General features: G+C 37.5%; 1 protein-coding gene across 1 annotated transcript in view; it reads left to right on the forward strand.

Annotated features, from left to right (window-relative positions):
• Nucleotides 1-16021, forward strand: part of mtr (5-methyltetrahydrofolate-homocysteine methyltransferase) — a 33916-nt gene extending 17895 nt beyond the window's left edge. Inside the window, exons 18-33 of the mRNA XM_053512004.1 lie at nt 1533-1673; nt 1866-1955; nt 2910-3062; nt 4211-4318; nt 4487-4587; nt 4840-4907; nt 5827-5947; nt 6039-6120; nt 7762-7860; nt 11605-11680; nt 11815-11970; nt 12074-12270; nt 12355-12555; nt 14413-14605; nt 14764-14876; nt 15351-16021. Coding sequence (XP_053367979.1) covers nt 1533-1673; nt 1866-1955; nt 2910-3062; nt 4211-4318; nt 4487-4587; nt 4840-4907; nt 5827-5947; nt 6039-6120; nt 7762-7860; nt 11605-11680; nt 11815-11970; nt 12074-12270; nt 12355-12555; nt 14413-14605; nt 14764-14876; nt 15351-15437 — 1986 coding nt within the window. The 3' untranslated portion in view covers nt 15438-16021. The remainder of the gene's footprint in view (nt 1-1532; nt 1674-1865; nt 1956-2909; nt 3063-4210; nt 4319-4486; nt 4588-4839; nt 4908-5826; nt 5948-6038; nt 6121-7761; nt 7861-11604; nt 11681-11814; nt 11971-12073; nt 12271-12354; nt 12556-14412; nt 14606-14763; nt 14877-15350) is intronic.
• Nucleotides 16022-16506: the final 485 nt, after the last annotated feature.

Raw genomic sequence — 16506 nt, forward strand, 5'->3', positions numbered from 1 at the left:
TGAGAATCAGACTTTCGGCAAAGTAAGAATCACAGCGCACTCTGGTGGCGGTGAATGCTTAGTGCAAAAAGTGACCAATAGGCCATTGTTTCAATTGCAGATTTAGTTCAAGATAATCATGTTTTCTTTACTTTTACTATATTAAATACAGATATACACTCAGCTCATGTGCATTGATTCCATATCCCATGATGTTCTCAATGACTAAACTTCAATTTCTTTTATAGTAAAATCTATCACACCTAAGCACAATTTCTAACGCGGTTAATATCATAAAGAGCAATGGTGCAACAGATCACAAAACTCACGGTTTGGTCAGTATCGTAAATTGGACCATATTGCATCCATCCTTAAGCCTCTTCATTGGCTCCGTGTTTCATTCAGAATTGAATACAAGGTTGCCCTTCTTACGTACCAGTGCATCTCCAGGGATGCCCTTCCCTATCTCAAAGAACTTATTACTTCACATACATCTACATGCAACCTCTGCTCTGTCTCGGTTCATCTTCTGAAACCTCTGAAGACTAAGCTTCATACTATGAGAGATCGGGCTTTTTGCTCAGCGGCACCTAGACTATGGAATGCTCTTTCAGAGTATCTGAGATTGCCAAAGACTGTGGATGATTTTAAATCTGGTCTTAAAACTTATCTTTTTATTAGAGGGTTTGGGTTGAAATAATTTGTAGCACTTTGAGATTCGCTTCAAATATAAAGTGCATTATGAATAAAATGTATTATTATTATTATTATTATTATTATTATTTCTTACAATAAAAACTGACTAAGGTTGTTGTTACTTAATCACATAAGTTATTTCATAGTTTGGTAATCTCAAGTATTGTTTTCCAATGTAGAAAATTAATCACAAATAAAAACAAGGCTTTGACATAGTACAAATTTAAAAAAAAACTAAACAGAGCTACGGTATTTAACTTTTATGTTCCCTAGCACCAGTTTACACATGACAAAAAAACATTTTATCAAATAAAATAAAAGGTATTAAGCCTTTTTCTAATCAACTGTTTAAAAAATGCCGTTAAATATTAGGGATAGCTCAGTGGTTAAGGCATTGGACTACAGTTCGGAAGATCCCAGGTTCAAACCCCACAACCACCAAGTTGCCACTGTTGGGCCCTTAGTGGATAAGAGCGTCTGCCAAATGCCTAAATGTAAATATGTTTCTTATGTAGATTAAATCAGTACAGTAAGCTTAGATGTGTTGTCACACCGTCCAATTTGCAGAGAATTCACTTCTTAAATAAATTCCTAAAAATTTGCTAAATTATTCTTAAATAGGAAAAAGAAAATTTCTCTTGCAATTTTAGTAACATTTTACTAGAAATAAGTTTTATAATTTTGCATATGATTTGTTATAATCTTATTTTAAGAATATATTTAAAGGTACTGAACTATATTCAAGATATTTTAACTTGCTAAAGTTATATTTTTTTCCAGTGCAAAGTTCTCTCAGATGGAACAAATGCATAAGATTGCTAAAATATTTGTCTGCTTTCCTGTTGCGCCCCCTGCAGGACGGGATGGACATGGGGATTGTGAATGCTGGTTCTCTGCCTGTGTATGACGACATCGATAAAGAGCTGCTCCTTCTGTGTGAGAATATCATCTGGAACCGAGACCCAGAGGCTACAGAAAAGCTCCTACTATATGCTCAGGTATACTTTCTCAGGAAAAAAAACGCACACACTCGCACGCACAAACACACACACATTTTAACAGCCTCATCATTTCTCTACAGCAGCTTTCAGTTTAAGGCAAGTAAAGGTGAGGCTGAGGTTACTGTGTTGACATGGCAATGTTTTGAAAGGTTAACCTTTATCTTTAGTAATGTGTCTTTTTGTTATTAGAACAAGGCTAAAGGTGGGAAGAAGGTGATCCAGACTGACGAGTGGAGAAAAGGAAGCGTGGAGGAGAGATTGGAGTATGCACTTGTTAAGGTAGTCTTGTGGGGGAATGGCTGGGGCATCGAGGGTGGATACACTTTTATCATGATCAAAAATCTCAAAATTATAGTGAATATCTAAACAGGTAGTCCCCGACTTATGAATTTCCACAGATACGAACGGACCGCAATTCTACTTCAAGTTCAATCACGGAAGTAGTTCACGTGTATCGTACAAAAAGTAAACACTATAGTGCACCAGATACCAATATATACAGTCATATACAATATTTCCAGTGTGTAAGTGAATGTATAAAATGTCTAAAGTCTAGTATATTGTATATGTATGCGTGTGGGGTTACCGTACAATACAGTGAAAAACGGCTCTGAGACAAAATGCCATCCGGGATTACCCTCTTGATTTAAAAGCGCGCAGAGACAACACTTACATTTGACGTGGGAAATGCATTTCCTTATGCGCGGTTACGGTTTCTGTGCACATGATGACGGTGTGGGGGAAGGAGACGGACTAAGTCAATTGGATATGCTTCACAATGTATATTCGTGTCAAAGGCGTATAAGACTCACTTTGTCAGACATAAAAACAAATCAGACTTATGAACGTCCTCCCAGAATGGAACTCATTTGTAAATTGGGGACTACCTGTATTACATAACCTCTAGTATGCAGGCATTAGTAAAACTTGGCTTGTGCACAGAAATGGAGTTATCCTAACCTACTAGCAGTTGGCTCACTAGTGCTTAAGAGGTAATTTATGCGATCAACCAGCTAGTTTAAATAATGCCATGAAATATTGTTTTTTATGTAGATTAAATCAGTACAGTAAGCTTAGATGTGTTGTCACAACATCCAATTTGCACTTGACAAATGAAATGCAAACGCAATTTGCCCTCTCGTTGATTTTGTAGGACTGTTTTTAAACATTTTGAAAATGATTGACAACCCTTTTATTGTTATTTAATTGGTGTGTGTGTTTCTGTGTGTGTAGGGTATAGAGAAGTTTGTAGTGGAGGACACAGAAGAGGCTCGTGCTCAGACAGATCGTTATGCCCGACCGCTGCACGTCATCGAGGGGCCGCTCATGAACGGCATGAAGTGTGTAGGAGATCTGTTCGGCGCTGGAAAGATGTTCTTACCACAGGTAGCACACAAACATTTGAAACTTGAAAAAAAAAATCAATTCAGTTGTAAATCAGTTTGTGTATTTATTATTATTATTATTAGTGTGATTTATATTTATAATAGAGATGCACAGGTTGATCAGCCAATGAACAGAATTGCCTGATTTTTAGCTTAATAGGCCAGGACCAATCTGCCGCAGATATAACTGATTTTGTGCCAAGTGCACGAGCCAACGAGTAGTGCAACAGAGAAGCATTTTTATTGCCTTCATTACATTAGTTTTAAGTTAAATGTTAATGTATTTTAGTCTTATATTTTAAGTTAGTTCGTAGTGTTAAATGCTGCGCTTGTTTTTTGAGTGAGAAAACCAATTTTATAAGGCTACATTTAATTACTTATCTTCAATTAAGTTGTGAAGTTGTGTTGAATAAAAAGGTATAAAGAAAAAGAGAAAGCTAAGGTATAAAATTTTTGAGGTATGATTCAAGGTTCGGGGTCTTAAAATTGTAACTAAATCAAATAAAAAAGTATAATTAAATTGGGCTGCTTTATAAAATCATGATACTCACAGAATCACAATATAAATTGTATCGGAACATAGGTATTGTGATAATATTGTTTTGAGTGATGACTGGTAATTCCAATCACTAGACATTACGCACATTTTTATTGCACACTGAGTGTTAATTGCTAAAACTTTACGCAAATATATAAATTTCATACACCAGTACTGGTAGTCCCCGACTTAGGAACGTTTGAGTTACAAATTTCTGCGTATACGAACCAGAAGTAGCTCACATGTATTGTACAAAAAATTGATACTGCAGTGCACCAGATACCAATATTTACAATTAGTGTAAGTGAATGTGCAGTATAAAATGTCTAAAGTTCAGTATATACGCCGTATAAGACTTACTTTGTAGGACTTAAGAACAAATCCGGCTTATGAGTTTTTTACCGCAAAAAAAAAGAATCTATTCTAAGGTTTAGTTAGATTTATTAACATCTGTAACGCAGGAACTGGTGATAATTAATTAAATGCCAATCTGTTGATTCAGAACGATGTAAACTTTAACATTCGAACCAGCACCACAGACACTACCACTACTGTCATTGTCAGTGCTACGTTGTGATTGGTTGTCTAACCACAGTGCATTTTGTGTTCAGGTGATAAAATCTGCCCGGGTTATGAAGAAGGCTGTGGCCCATCTGATTCCCTTTATGGAGAAAGAAAGGGAGGAGATGATGGCTCAGTCTGGAGTTCCTGATGACTTAGTAAGTTATCATACTTTTAGACACTGTCTAATAATCCCAGATCTTGTAAGACCCAGATCTGTATTTTCAGTTTTCTTTTATTTACTCGTTTCATGTTAGTGAGTATTCATAGCACACCCAATGCATGTCTTGAGGTTGAGGTTTAAATACTTGTGTGTTTCTGTGCAGGATCCTTATCAGGGCACGATAGTTCTGGCAACAGTAAAAGGAGATGTCCATGACATCGGCAAGAACATTGTGGGCGTCGTGCTGGGGTGCAACAACTTTCGGTACGTAGTTATTATACAAATTATAATCCTGTTGACGCACAGGGAGTGTTTTCCAACCCGTTAGGTACCTGTAGATCTCAGGTAGACATACTAACTAATATTAAAGTTGAGGGACTAAACAAATGCTAAAATACCTAAGGAGAAATTTCATCATCGTAGGTCCTCACAAAGAAAGTAAGTAAGACAAACATGGGTGTTGGTTCTTGGATGCAAATGAGATTATATGTAATGTATATGTTTCTCTTTCCGTAGAGTGATTGATTTAGGAGTAATGATACCATGTGATCAGATCCTGAAGGCGGCCATTGACAGGAAAGCAGGTAGTAAATGTATAGATTTTTATTTTGTAAGGTTTTAAAGGTGCAATCAAGACATGTTAATTTTGTGATGTTTTCTATAGTTTTGCACCCAAACTAAAAAAATCATGTATCTTTGACTGAATAGATATTCAAAGAATCATGTTCATTTATCAGAAGACAGTTACGCTATTTTATTAACCTGTTTTGTAAAAATATCAGGGTTACTGTTTGTTCATGGATTTTTCTAATTGGACCTGTATACAGTGCATTGAAAAAGTATTTGCCCCTTTCCTGTTTTTTTTATGGTATGATGTGTTGCTTTTTGAGATCTTTTAGCATGCATGCTTTCTTGATTTGACAGGTCTGGCAGTATTCAGGCCTGAGTGTGGCCATTAAAATTTAACTTAGCTTTCCAAAAATCACAGTTGGACCAGACAGACTTGGACAGCTTTTTTCCCTGTCATGAAATGAAATCATGATTTAAAAAATGCATTTTGTATTTACTCGGGTTATATTTGTATAATATTTTTTTTCTTGATGATCTGAATCATTTTAATGTGAAAATCATACAAAAATAAAATTAGAAAAAAATATTTTTCACAGCACTATATATGATCATTTTCATAATCAGCCTTATGCCATAACCTTGAGTTTAGATTTTATTAAAAGATCTTTAGCTGGACTTTAGCTCCAGTACATGATGAGGTTTATTACACAGAAGAGAGACCAAAGCCTGGGCAACCTATTATCTGCTTAATACACATTCTATCTCCAGGGCAAAAGTAAAAATGACACCAATATGTCTGGCTGATGAACATTTAATAAAAAAAAAAAAATAGTTTAAACATTCAAATCTTTCCTTCAACTAACCTCAGAATAGTTTACCTTAATGAGAGAATGTTCAGAACAAATCCAAGCAGTGAATGTGTTTTGTGTGTAGATATTATCGGTTTGTCAGGCCTCATCACGCCGTCCCTTGATGAGATGATTCATGTGGCGAAGGAGATGGAACGTCTTGGCATGAAAATCCCTCTGCTGATCGGAGGAGCCACAACTTCAAAGTAAATCCTGATATTCATTTCTTGATTATCAATGATTTAATGGATTATATAAGATTTAATTGTGTGTGTGTGTGTGTGTGTGTTTAAACAGGACTCATACTGCGGTAAAGATTGCCCCTCGATACACTGCTCCTGTTGTTCATGTCCTTGATGCGTCTCGTAGCGTTGTGGTGGTAAGATTTTCTTCTCTTATTAGATGAAAGTTTGTACCTTTTTTACTTTTTTGCATTTTAACTATATTTAAGCAATAACACTTAGTGCTGTTGTTCTAAATATCATCAAAGGTGTGAGGCGGTAATAGAGACCGTACAGACCTACTCTTACCCATGCTGAAATCGACAGTGAGCAAAATTATCAGTTATTACAACACCTGGGACGTAGACCGGTACAAATAGTTAGACATCTCAGTGTTGTTACCTTACTTTATCACAATTTGTGAAATGCCTGTCATTCAATCAGGATTCTCAGTCTGAAATAACTGTTGTGTAAAATAACATGCGTCAAGACAAACCAGGACTTGTGAGTAAAGTTCTTGAGAATGAAGGCGTACAACCAATTGACATTTAAAGAAGACTTCAAGCACAGTGCAGATCCTACTTTAGTCTTTCCTGTAAACATTAATTAAGTGGATCACCTGATCCTTGAAATTGGATGGATAACTTTTAACGCATCTTTCTGTGGTAACTTTTACAAAGAATCATTACTCGCACTTTCAGGAACATGGATGGTAGCTATTTTATCCCTACACTGTACAGTCCTGAACTCTCTTAAAGCCATTTCTACATGTTGGAGCAATTTAAATAGTTCCTGGGTGGCCAACATTTCAGACTAGTGAAACACTGGGATAAGCGAATTAGTATAGCAGGGGATTATATAGAGTAATGGGAGTTTACTGTGTTTTGTTATTCTGCACAATCTCTTTATATTTTTACTTTCTACATCAGCTACAAACACATCCCAACTGTGATGAAATCTAGACTCAACAGCTCTCCCTCCTGTGTAATACTGCTTAAATATCTTTCATTATTTAGTTTTGTCTTCAGAGACTGACACAAGATTTTCCTTTGTGACTATAAAGTTACATAAACCTTTTGCATAAAAAACAAACATAATTCCTAAAAGAAATATCCCATATTTTGTTATATTTTAGAGTTCCATGTGTAATAATACACTGCTGAATAGGATCAGGTATAAAACATCTGGCAGAGCTCCAGTTTGGGGATGGGGAGAATATTAGTAGCAGGAAGCTCACTGACCAGGGGAGCAAGAGCAAATTAAACTTGCTCATTAAAGTGCGAGTCATTAATGATAAAAGTATAGTAGCTGACTCTTTTACAGTTTACCCAATGCTAGTTGTCCTTAAAATTAGAACTGGAAGGCAGCCGAGCCAGAACAGCTTAGGCACCATATTATGTGCTGTACTAATTTTGTTATATATGTTTATCATGTCTGCATAATTATGGACAAAATCATTTAGTATTTCCATATATAACTTAAAAAATAATAACATTACAGAAGAATATATGCATGGCTGTAAAAGAAAAAAAAAAAAAAATATATATATATATATATATATATATATATATATATATAATGCAAGACAGACCAGTTTTCAAATGGAAACAAAAAACCTAATGTATGCTCCTGGAATTTGCATAAAAATAGAAAGGAGCGAGTGTGACAACGTTACCAGAAGAACTCCTATTCTCCAGCAGCAAGTGGTGATCCGTCTTTCTATACTGAACCTTTTACCTTTTCACCCTCCTCTCTCTCTCTCTCTCTCTCTCTCTCTCTCTCTCTCTCACTCTCTGCAGTGTTCTCAGCTGTTGGATGAAGGGGTGAGTGAGGATTTCTTCGAGGAGGTAACGGAGGAGTATGAAGAGATCAGGCAGGATCACTACGACTCTCTTAAGGTTTGCTGTGTTTATAAAACAGACTACAGAAAATGCAAGATTTTGTTTTCCCCTGTGAGCATGGAGAGTAGCAACATGGTGACATAAATAGAGCCCAAGGTTTTACTCCAATCTTGTTGCTACTAAAAGAGACACAAAGTGACAGGAAAAAAATCCCAACAGACTTTTATTCTTCTTCATTCTTCTTTTGTTCATAGCACTGCCATTCTATAGGCTTACGCAGCAGCATGGATTTCTGTTTGACTGTAAACAGCAATACAAAGCAACAACTTTATACTGGAGGGTATAAGTTTAATTTTTCTTTTACTCTGACAACTTGACCCTTTGCTTGCTCTGGTCTAATTTTTATGTAGTTATCACAACCGCCAGCATTAACATGCAGCTTCGGTCTGTCACATACAGTAAGTGCTTTTTTTATCAGCAAAATGTTTTCTAAAACAACAATGAAAAATAGCGTAGTTTTTGCAGGTTTTGCAAAAATGTATTAATTTTAATGTTTTCTCATTTCTTCTCATGAATTTATAAGATTATCTCACTCACTTTCTGGCAACCGTACTATGAGTCACAACTTAACCAGTGTGTATGTGCACACACACACACACGCCTGCGTGTCACGTGTACAGTGCATCCAGAAAGTATTTACAGAGCTTTACTTTTTCCACATTTTATGTTACAGCCTTTTTCCGAAATGGATTAAATTCATTATTTTCCTTAAAATTCTACATACAACACCCCATACAGTAATGACAACGTGAAAAAGGTTTGTTTGAAATCTTTGCATATTAAAAAAAATAAATAAATGAAAAAACATCACATTTACATTGGTATTCAGAGCCTTTGCCATGACGCTCAAAATTGAGCTTAGGTGCTTCCTGTTTCCACTGACCATCTGTAAAATGTTTCTACAACTCGATTGGAGTCCACTTGTGGTAAATTCAGTTGATTGGACATGATTGGGAAACCTGTCTATATAAGGTCCCACAGTCAGAGAACAAAGGGGACAAGGGCCTTAGTCAGGGAGGTGATCAAGAACCCGATGGTCACTTTAAAAGAGGTCCAGCATTTCTCTTTGGAGAGAGGAGAACTTTCCAGACGAGCAACTTGAAATACAGCTATAAGATAACAAAATGTGGAAAAAGTAAAGAGCTGTGAATAAATGCCGGTACAGGCTGCCTTAATCTGTGCTCCGTAGCTTCAGTATATCCAGACCACTTCCCTATAATTAATGTTGTTTTGCTTTTTTTTGTCAAAACATTCCTCAGCTTTGGTAGATAGAGTCAAATTTCAGTCGCTTTTGTTTCCACTAATTTTTTTCTCATTTGCAGACCTGTAGCTTAAACCTCAATTCAATAAAATTTTATTTGTATAGCGCTTTTAACAATTGTCATTGTCGCAAAGCAGCTTTACACAATCAAAAGAATTATTTAAGTTTGTATGGAATGTAAATGTGTATGAATCAAAATGATGAGATTGTCCCTGATGAGCAAGCCGAGGACGACGGCGGCAAGGAAAAACTCCCTGAGATGGAAGAAACCTTGAGAGAAACCAGACTTAACAGGGAACCCATACGCATTTGGGTAAAAACGGATATTTGGGATTTATCTGCAGTCAAGTTGAGTGAGACTGGAAGTTCAGTATAACAGGAGGTGTGTTAGTATAGTAAAGTTAATATGCATTCCAGTTTGTTCTTGGAGGCTCAGGTAGACTGTATGAAACTCCAGTCCTGAACTATCAAGAAACTGCAGTCACAAGCCTTCAGAGAACAGCTGTCTGCATCAGCCAAGGACAGGACCATCTATGTGGAAAAGTGGAACCGTCCCCAGTCACCACATGCATTCCAGACAGACCACACGGGGCATCCATGCGACAAGATCTTCAACGAGAAGCGGTACACCAGGACAAGTCAGGCAGGTCCAGAGGTTCAAAGGGGGTCTGGATCACTGGCAGCTCAGGAGCGTCATGTATAGCTCGACAGAGAGACAGGGAGAGTTAAAGAGAGAGAGGAAGGGGAAAAGGAGAAGAGAGAGAAGGGGTGAAGAGAAGGAGAGATGACAGTTAGGTATGGTCACTGTCACACAATGTAAACAAAGCAAAACCTGCAGACTGATTGCAGCTATTGTTTTTTATTTATGCCTGCTGTGTGTTATGCTGTTAGATCTATCTATTATCGAGTGATAATGACCAAAACATCTGCATTTCAACATCAATCTTAGCGCAATGCCGATTTAAGATTCTTTTATCGAACAGCCCTAGGTATCCGAAATGTTGACTTGCAGCTGTGAAAGTCATGCATATCATGCTGTTTTTCTTGATCGAGTTATATTTTTAATTAAATGTGGTTTATTTGGGGCTCTATTGGGTCGCTACAGATTTCAGATTTGTAACTTTGCAGAATTATATGAGATTTGCATAGAATTGAGAAAGTCCTCCTAGTGAAGTCATTGCACTCTGGGGCCGTGTTGGTGACACTGTAAGGGATGACTTATCATTTTCTTATGACAAAATTATCATTGAAAAAATTATAAGATAGAAGAATCTTTAGCTCACAGTGCATGACAAATCAATTTTGTTATTACCTTGGCTACTCCACATTGTGTTCCTGTACAATTCTCGGAGCAAAGCACTTTATATCTATTATGCCACTTTATATGTGTCAGGGTAAGAATCTGATCGATATTTCCTGCTAACAAATTAACCAACAAGCTGACTGGCTTGTTTTACTTACAGCCCTGTTTTAAGTGTTGCACCGTGTGCAATTAATGTTTCAGCTATCTCTTGTCATACTGTTTCTTTTTAAACATTACTTTTTGCTATTCTCATATAATGGCTCCATGTCAGTTTGTTGCTTTTATGTGTAAAAATAAAGTTAACTTACTCAAATTGCTCTGAAAACAATTACAGGTAGACCAACTTACAAACATTAGAGTTACGAATTTCCGCAGATACAGTATGAACAGACCACAGATCCACGAACATTTGTAGATGTGAGCAAATCGTACAAGTAGTGTATTGTATAAAAAATAGACTCTGCAGTGCACCAAATACCAGTATTTACAATTATATACAATATTTTCAGTGTGTAATTGAAGTATAGATATCTGGTATATTGTATGTGTGTGTGGTGCAGTGTTGAGAAATAAGTTGGCCTCGCCGGTTTCAATCAATCAGTCCGGGAGCATGATGATAGAAAATGGCTGTCCTGTAAAGCTGGTCAGATAGTAAATAACATTGATTTCGATAAATCCCCAATCCTCAAAGTCTGATACGGCGGAAAAAATTTAAAGCCTCGTGATTTAAAGGTGCAGAGACATCAGTCTGACACACACCTGTGAGATAAATTTCCTTTGGCGAAGTTACAGTTTTTGGTCACACGATGACCATTTAGGGAAAGGGGACAGAGATTAAGTCAAGTGGATTGATATGCTTTACATTGTACAGTATAAGACTCACTTTGTCGGACTTAAGAACAAATCTAACTTACGAGCGTGGTCCTGGAACAGAACTAGTTCATAAGTCATAGACTCCTTGTGCAGGCATTCTCTGGTAACATTTACAATATGTTATATATATATATTTATATATATAAAATGTAATTAACAGAGCAATGATAAGTTATTACTGAGGTGAAATTTGGCTTGAGATTAAGACTCTTGTAATAAAACTGAGAGAACAACATGAATGATGACGATACTCTTTGTACAAGCTACATGTATGTATAACATTTAATTTTTTTTGCCTTTACAGGATAGGCGATACATGTCTCTAGCACAGGCACGGGAAAAAGGCCTACACATCGACTGGCTCTCACAGCCACCACCAGGTAAGCGTTAAATCTTCCCAGGCATTGTTTAAGAGAAAAAAATATCTCACTACATGGATTTTAATGTAAACACTTCAGAATTTGTTCTCCATGTCACAGATAAAGACTAGACAGACTGATTGTTTCTTCTGTAGATCAGCCAAAGTTCCTGGGCACACGTGTGTTTGATGCATATGACCTAAGGAAGCTGGTAGATTTCATCGACTGGAAACCCTTCTTCGATGTGTGGCAGCTGAGGGGGAAATATCCCAACCGAGGCTACCCCAAAATCTTCAATGATAAAACCGTGGGTAAGAAAAATGACTTCATTGAGATTGCTAAAGATATAACAAAAGTTCTGCGCATACAAGTTTTAACACTAACGTTTTCTTGTGTATATTTGACTGTGTGTAGGAGAAGAGGCCAGGCGCGTGTTTGACGATGCTCAGAGTCTTCTTAAGAGGCTGATTGACAGTAAAGGTCTTCAAGCAAGAGGCATCGTGGGCTTCTGGCGTGCACAAAGCCATGGCGATGACATTCTCGTATACGTCGATGATGTCACTCCGACTTTATCTAACCACACCGCTACCTTTTATGGACTTAGACAGCAGGTAACATTATGTAAAGTCCATTTGAATGAGAGATGAGAGTATCCACCTGTGCTTCACTGCGGTGCGTTTTCTCGTCCTGTGCAGGTGGAGAAGGACTCGGCAAGTTCCGAGCCGTACCTGTGTTTGTCGGATTTTGTTGCTCCGTTGGAAAGCGGTGTGCAGGACTACGTTGGGCTCTTTGCAGTCGGCGTGTTCGGTGCCAAAAAGCTCAGCCAAGAATTTGAGCAGCAGGGGGATGATTACAACAGCATCATGGTGAAAGCTCTTGCTGACCGACTCGCTGAGGTAACACATGACTGCCATGTACACATCACTGTAAATCTAACTGAACAGCCAAAGCCCATCTAGGGTAAACTGAAGCTTAACCTCAGTTGTTTGTGGTTCGGTCATTGATGGTGCTAAGTACACAAAAGCAACATTTAACACATAAATTAATAAAAGTCTGTATTGATGGTGATGGCATCTAGTAACTCACCAATCAGCCATCCTGTAATTAATTTAGTGTTTTTAGTAAGAATAGAGCAGTACAGTTCACTTATGATAACCAACCCAACAATGCAACCTGTTTTGTTTCAGACCATAATATCTGGAAGTTTGAGTCACGTCAACTGGACTTGTTTATTTTTACACAGAAACATTTCACCACCCGCCCAAGAAGTTTCTTTTGACCAAATGAAATTGGTGGAATTCCACAAATTTGTAACCTCCAGGGTCAACGATCCTCCTCCTGCCTGAATTAGCTCATTAGGTGAACAATGGAAAAGTTGAGATTAAGAGAGAGTCGTTAGAATGTTAAGGGAGAGCGTTGTTAAGAAGAACCAGTAATATACAGTAGATTAGGGAGAGTCGTTAAAATGTAACGACCCGAGATGTGAGAGTAGATTAGGTGTGGATTTCCTGGTGGAGCTTTTAAAGAGGTCTTGATCTTCCTGGGGATGGATGAATCGTCAGCATGAAAGATGGGAGGCAGGTTGTGACTAAGACCTCCACCTCTGTTGAGAGAAGGATTGTCCACTTGCACATACTGTACCGTAGATGGCTTATAAGATGTATAATATATTTTGCTTCTTATGTTCCGGTGTCTGGTCATTGGGTTGGACAAGTCTCTGTCTTAGTGTGTTGGTGAGTTTAAAATGAACTAGTGTGTGTTTTCCAAAAATCCACCACTTTCAACATGAGTGCGCACCAGTGCACAAAACAAGGTCCATAAAGCCATGGATGAGTGAGTTTGGTCTGGAAGATCTTGACTGGCCTGCACAGTGTCCTGACCTCAACCCGACAGAACATCCTTGGGATGAATTGGAGCGGAGACTGCGCTGGTCTCCGCTGGTTCTGGTCTATCTGAAAGAATGGTCAAAAAATCCCATAAACACATCTCTTTATGTGGAAAACCTTCCCGAAGAGTTGAAGATGTTATAGGTGTAATGGGGGCGAAGCCGACATCAACATAAGAATTGGATGTAATTGTAAGTTGATATGCATGTGGAGGCAGGCGAGCAAATGCTTTTGTCAATATAATGTTCAAAAATCTTGTCAAAAGCACACTTACCTGCATTTATGTGAAGTTGAGACCTGTATGCAGATACTTGTCTTTCTTCTTTTTGGCTTCAGTCGAGGTAGGGATGTTTTATGTCCTATCATGTAGCATCCTGATGACACCTGCAGTCGGAGTTAAACTGCAGGTCTGTGGGTGTGACTTTTTGTGGACTTCTATTTCTAGGTTCTTAAAATCCCTATGAAAAAATATACAGTCCAGAAAGGCCAACCTTTTTCCAATAGTATTCCCTTTGGTGAACCAGATATTAGTCAGTTCAATTGATATGTTTTGTGAAGTTCTGTACTTACTCATTTTTGTATTTCTCATGCTGTTTTTCAAGTCCAGGATAGAACAGATTTGGTCCTGGTCAAGGGTTCTTTTAGAGTTGAGGGTGCTGGTTGTTATGGCACCAGTGGTGGGAATGCTGTTCTCTCTTGGTTGTTCTTATATGAGTAATTCTTTATACTTTGTTTATTGTGTTATGCTTTAGTTTTCATTGTCTCTTAATTGTGGACACTCCATAACATTTCCCAGTGTGTATGTGTAAGTGGGTTGGCGACAACAATGATTATAATGTTGAAGAATTTAACCTGCTTGTTTGGCAGGCATTTGCTGAGGAGCTCCATGCTCGTGTGAGGAAGGAGTTTTGGGGTTACAGCGAAGAGGGCGATCTGCCGGCCGGTGACCTCCACAAGCTGCGTTACTCAGGGATTCGACCCGCTCCAGGCTACCCCAGCCAGCCCGACCACACCGAAAAATGCACCATGTGGCGACTCGCCCAAATTGAGGAGAAAACTGGTACGCCATCTGGCACAAATGTACAGATGAGTGTTTATGGTGATAAGTGAAAGGCAGCGTTTTTTTTTAACGAGGCTAACCGATGTGCATGTTTATCCTAATAAAAAAAAAAAAAAAAAGACAAGCTGACTGAGTTTGTTTTCCTGGTTTGTTTTAAGGAATTTGTCTGACTGAATCACTTGCCATGACTCCGGCTGCAGCTGTATCTGGTCTCTACTTCTCCCACACCAAATCCACATACTTTTCTGTGGGCAAGATCACCAAGGAACAGGTACGTGTCTGAACAAAGTGAACTGTATGACCTGTAGAAAGTTTAACTTTTAGGTTTTAAGACTTTTGAGAAATTGTAAGAGATATTCATCCAGCATGCATGGTGGCCACTGTACAAACCTCTGGTGGTGGTGTTATGATCTGGGGTTGCTTCAGTTGCTCAGGTCCAGCCTCAGTAATGTTTTTGTGGATGAAATTAAGTCAGTTGACGACCTGAATCTCCTGAATGACCAGATTAGGACATTATTTTTCTTTACCTGCACGGGGAATATTCCAGGAATCAAATAGTGAAAGAGTGGTTCTGGAAGCATGGAGAATTATTTTTATACATCAACTGGTCACCATATTGAGTGCTGTAATCAAAGCTGTTTTTTGTTTTGTTTTGTTTTTTTTTGGCCAGGCAGTATATATTGCAAATTCAAGCCTAAAACTGTTAAGCTGTTAAACATGCTTAATTAAAAATTGTTTTATGCAGGTGGAAGATTATGCCAGGAGAAAGCAGATTTCTGTGACTGAGGTAGAGAAATGGCTGGGACCCAACCTGGCCTACGACACAGACTAAGCCACATGATTGCTTGAACATAATCAAAATGGGATTAAACCTGTGGTTTCATTTGTGGACACTGAGACTGAATAAGCCAAATTCGTACAATAGTGACAAACTGTTGTTTTGTTTATTTATTGTCCAGACTGACTGTCAGGGTTGTTTTCCTTCCTTCTTTCTTTTAATGCTGTAATTTTTTTAATTTTGGGTATTTTAAATTCAATTTTTAAAAAATTGTACCGTACATACGTATTTTATACGTCATTTAAACTATTACAGAAATTGAATACAAACAATGAAGTGTGTTGTGAATGAGGTTGTACAAATCCCATTTAAAGGGATTTTCTCAAATAACTTATTTTTCAAAGCAAGGCGTTATTTTTACAGTCTCCGTAGATGCTCCAGGGATTGTTCTCGTTTCCTTGTTTTTCACTTAATGGTTTTATGTTGCATACTTTTAAAAGCATTTCAAATAGGCATGACTTTATAATACGCTAATTGTCTGAATGAACTAAATAAACAATAATAAAACTTATTTTTTTGTTGTTCTGGTTTAAAAATAAAACTCGTATATAAAGACCTAACTATTTCTTGTCACTTGCTTTTATCTCTAGTGTACTTTATAAGAGTTGAGGTGAATAGCATGTCACTTGCTTTCCTCTCAAGTGCACTTCATAAGAGTTGAGGTGAATAGCATGCACCGACCGTATCACTGCATTCATTAATCCAAAACAGTTAAGAGATTTCCCAGCTCTAACACACCCAATTCAACTCATTAGTTATTAATTAACTCCAGGAGCTCAGTAGGGCTTTGGCCAATTTCATTTACATAGTCATTAATTTACATTTAGTGTACATAGTCTAATAAATTATTCTTTTCACACTGCTCATGTATCATTTTTTGCAATTATTATTGCTGTCCCATGTGGACGCTAGGTTTAGTGTACAGTATAAGAGATGTGTGTAAATCCAAAGTAAAATAAAAAAATAAAAGTTTTGACATAACATTTAAAGTTTGCTAGCACTGTGATTATTGTTCTGCATTTAACAACAAAAATAAACGTTTTCCAGCTTTACAGTACTTTAT

Source organism: Clarias gariepinus, chromosome 14, assembly GCF_024256425.1.
Source record: "Clarias gariepinus isolate MV-2021 ecotype Netherlands chromosome 14, CGAR_prim_01v2, whole genome shotgun sequence".
NCBI classification, from domain to species: Eukaryota; Metazoa; Chordata; class Actinopteri; order Siluriformes; family Clariidae; genus Clarias; species Clarias gariepinus.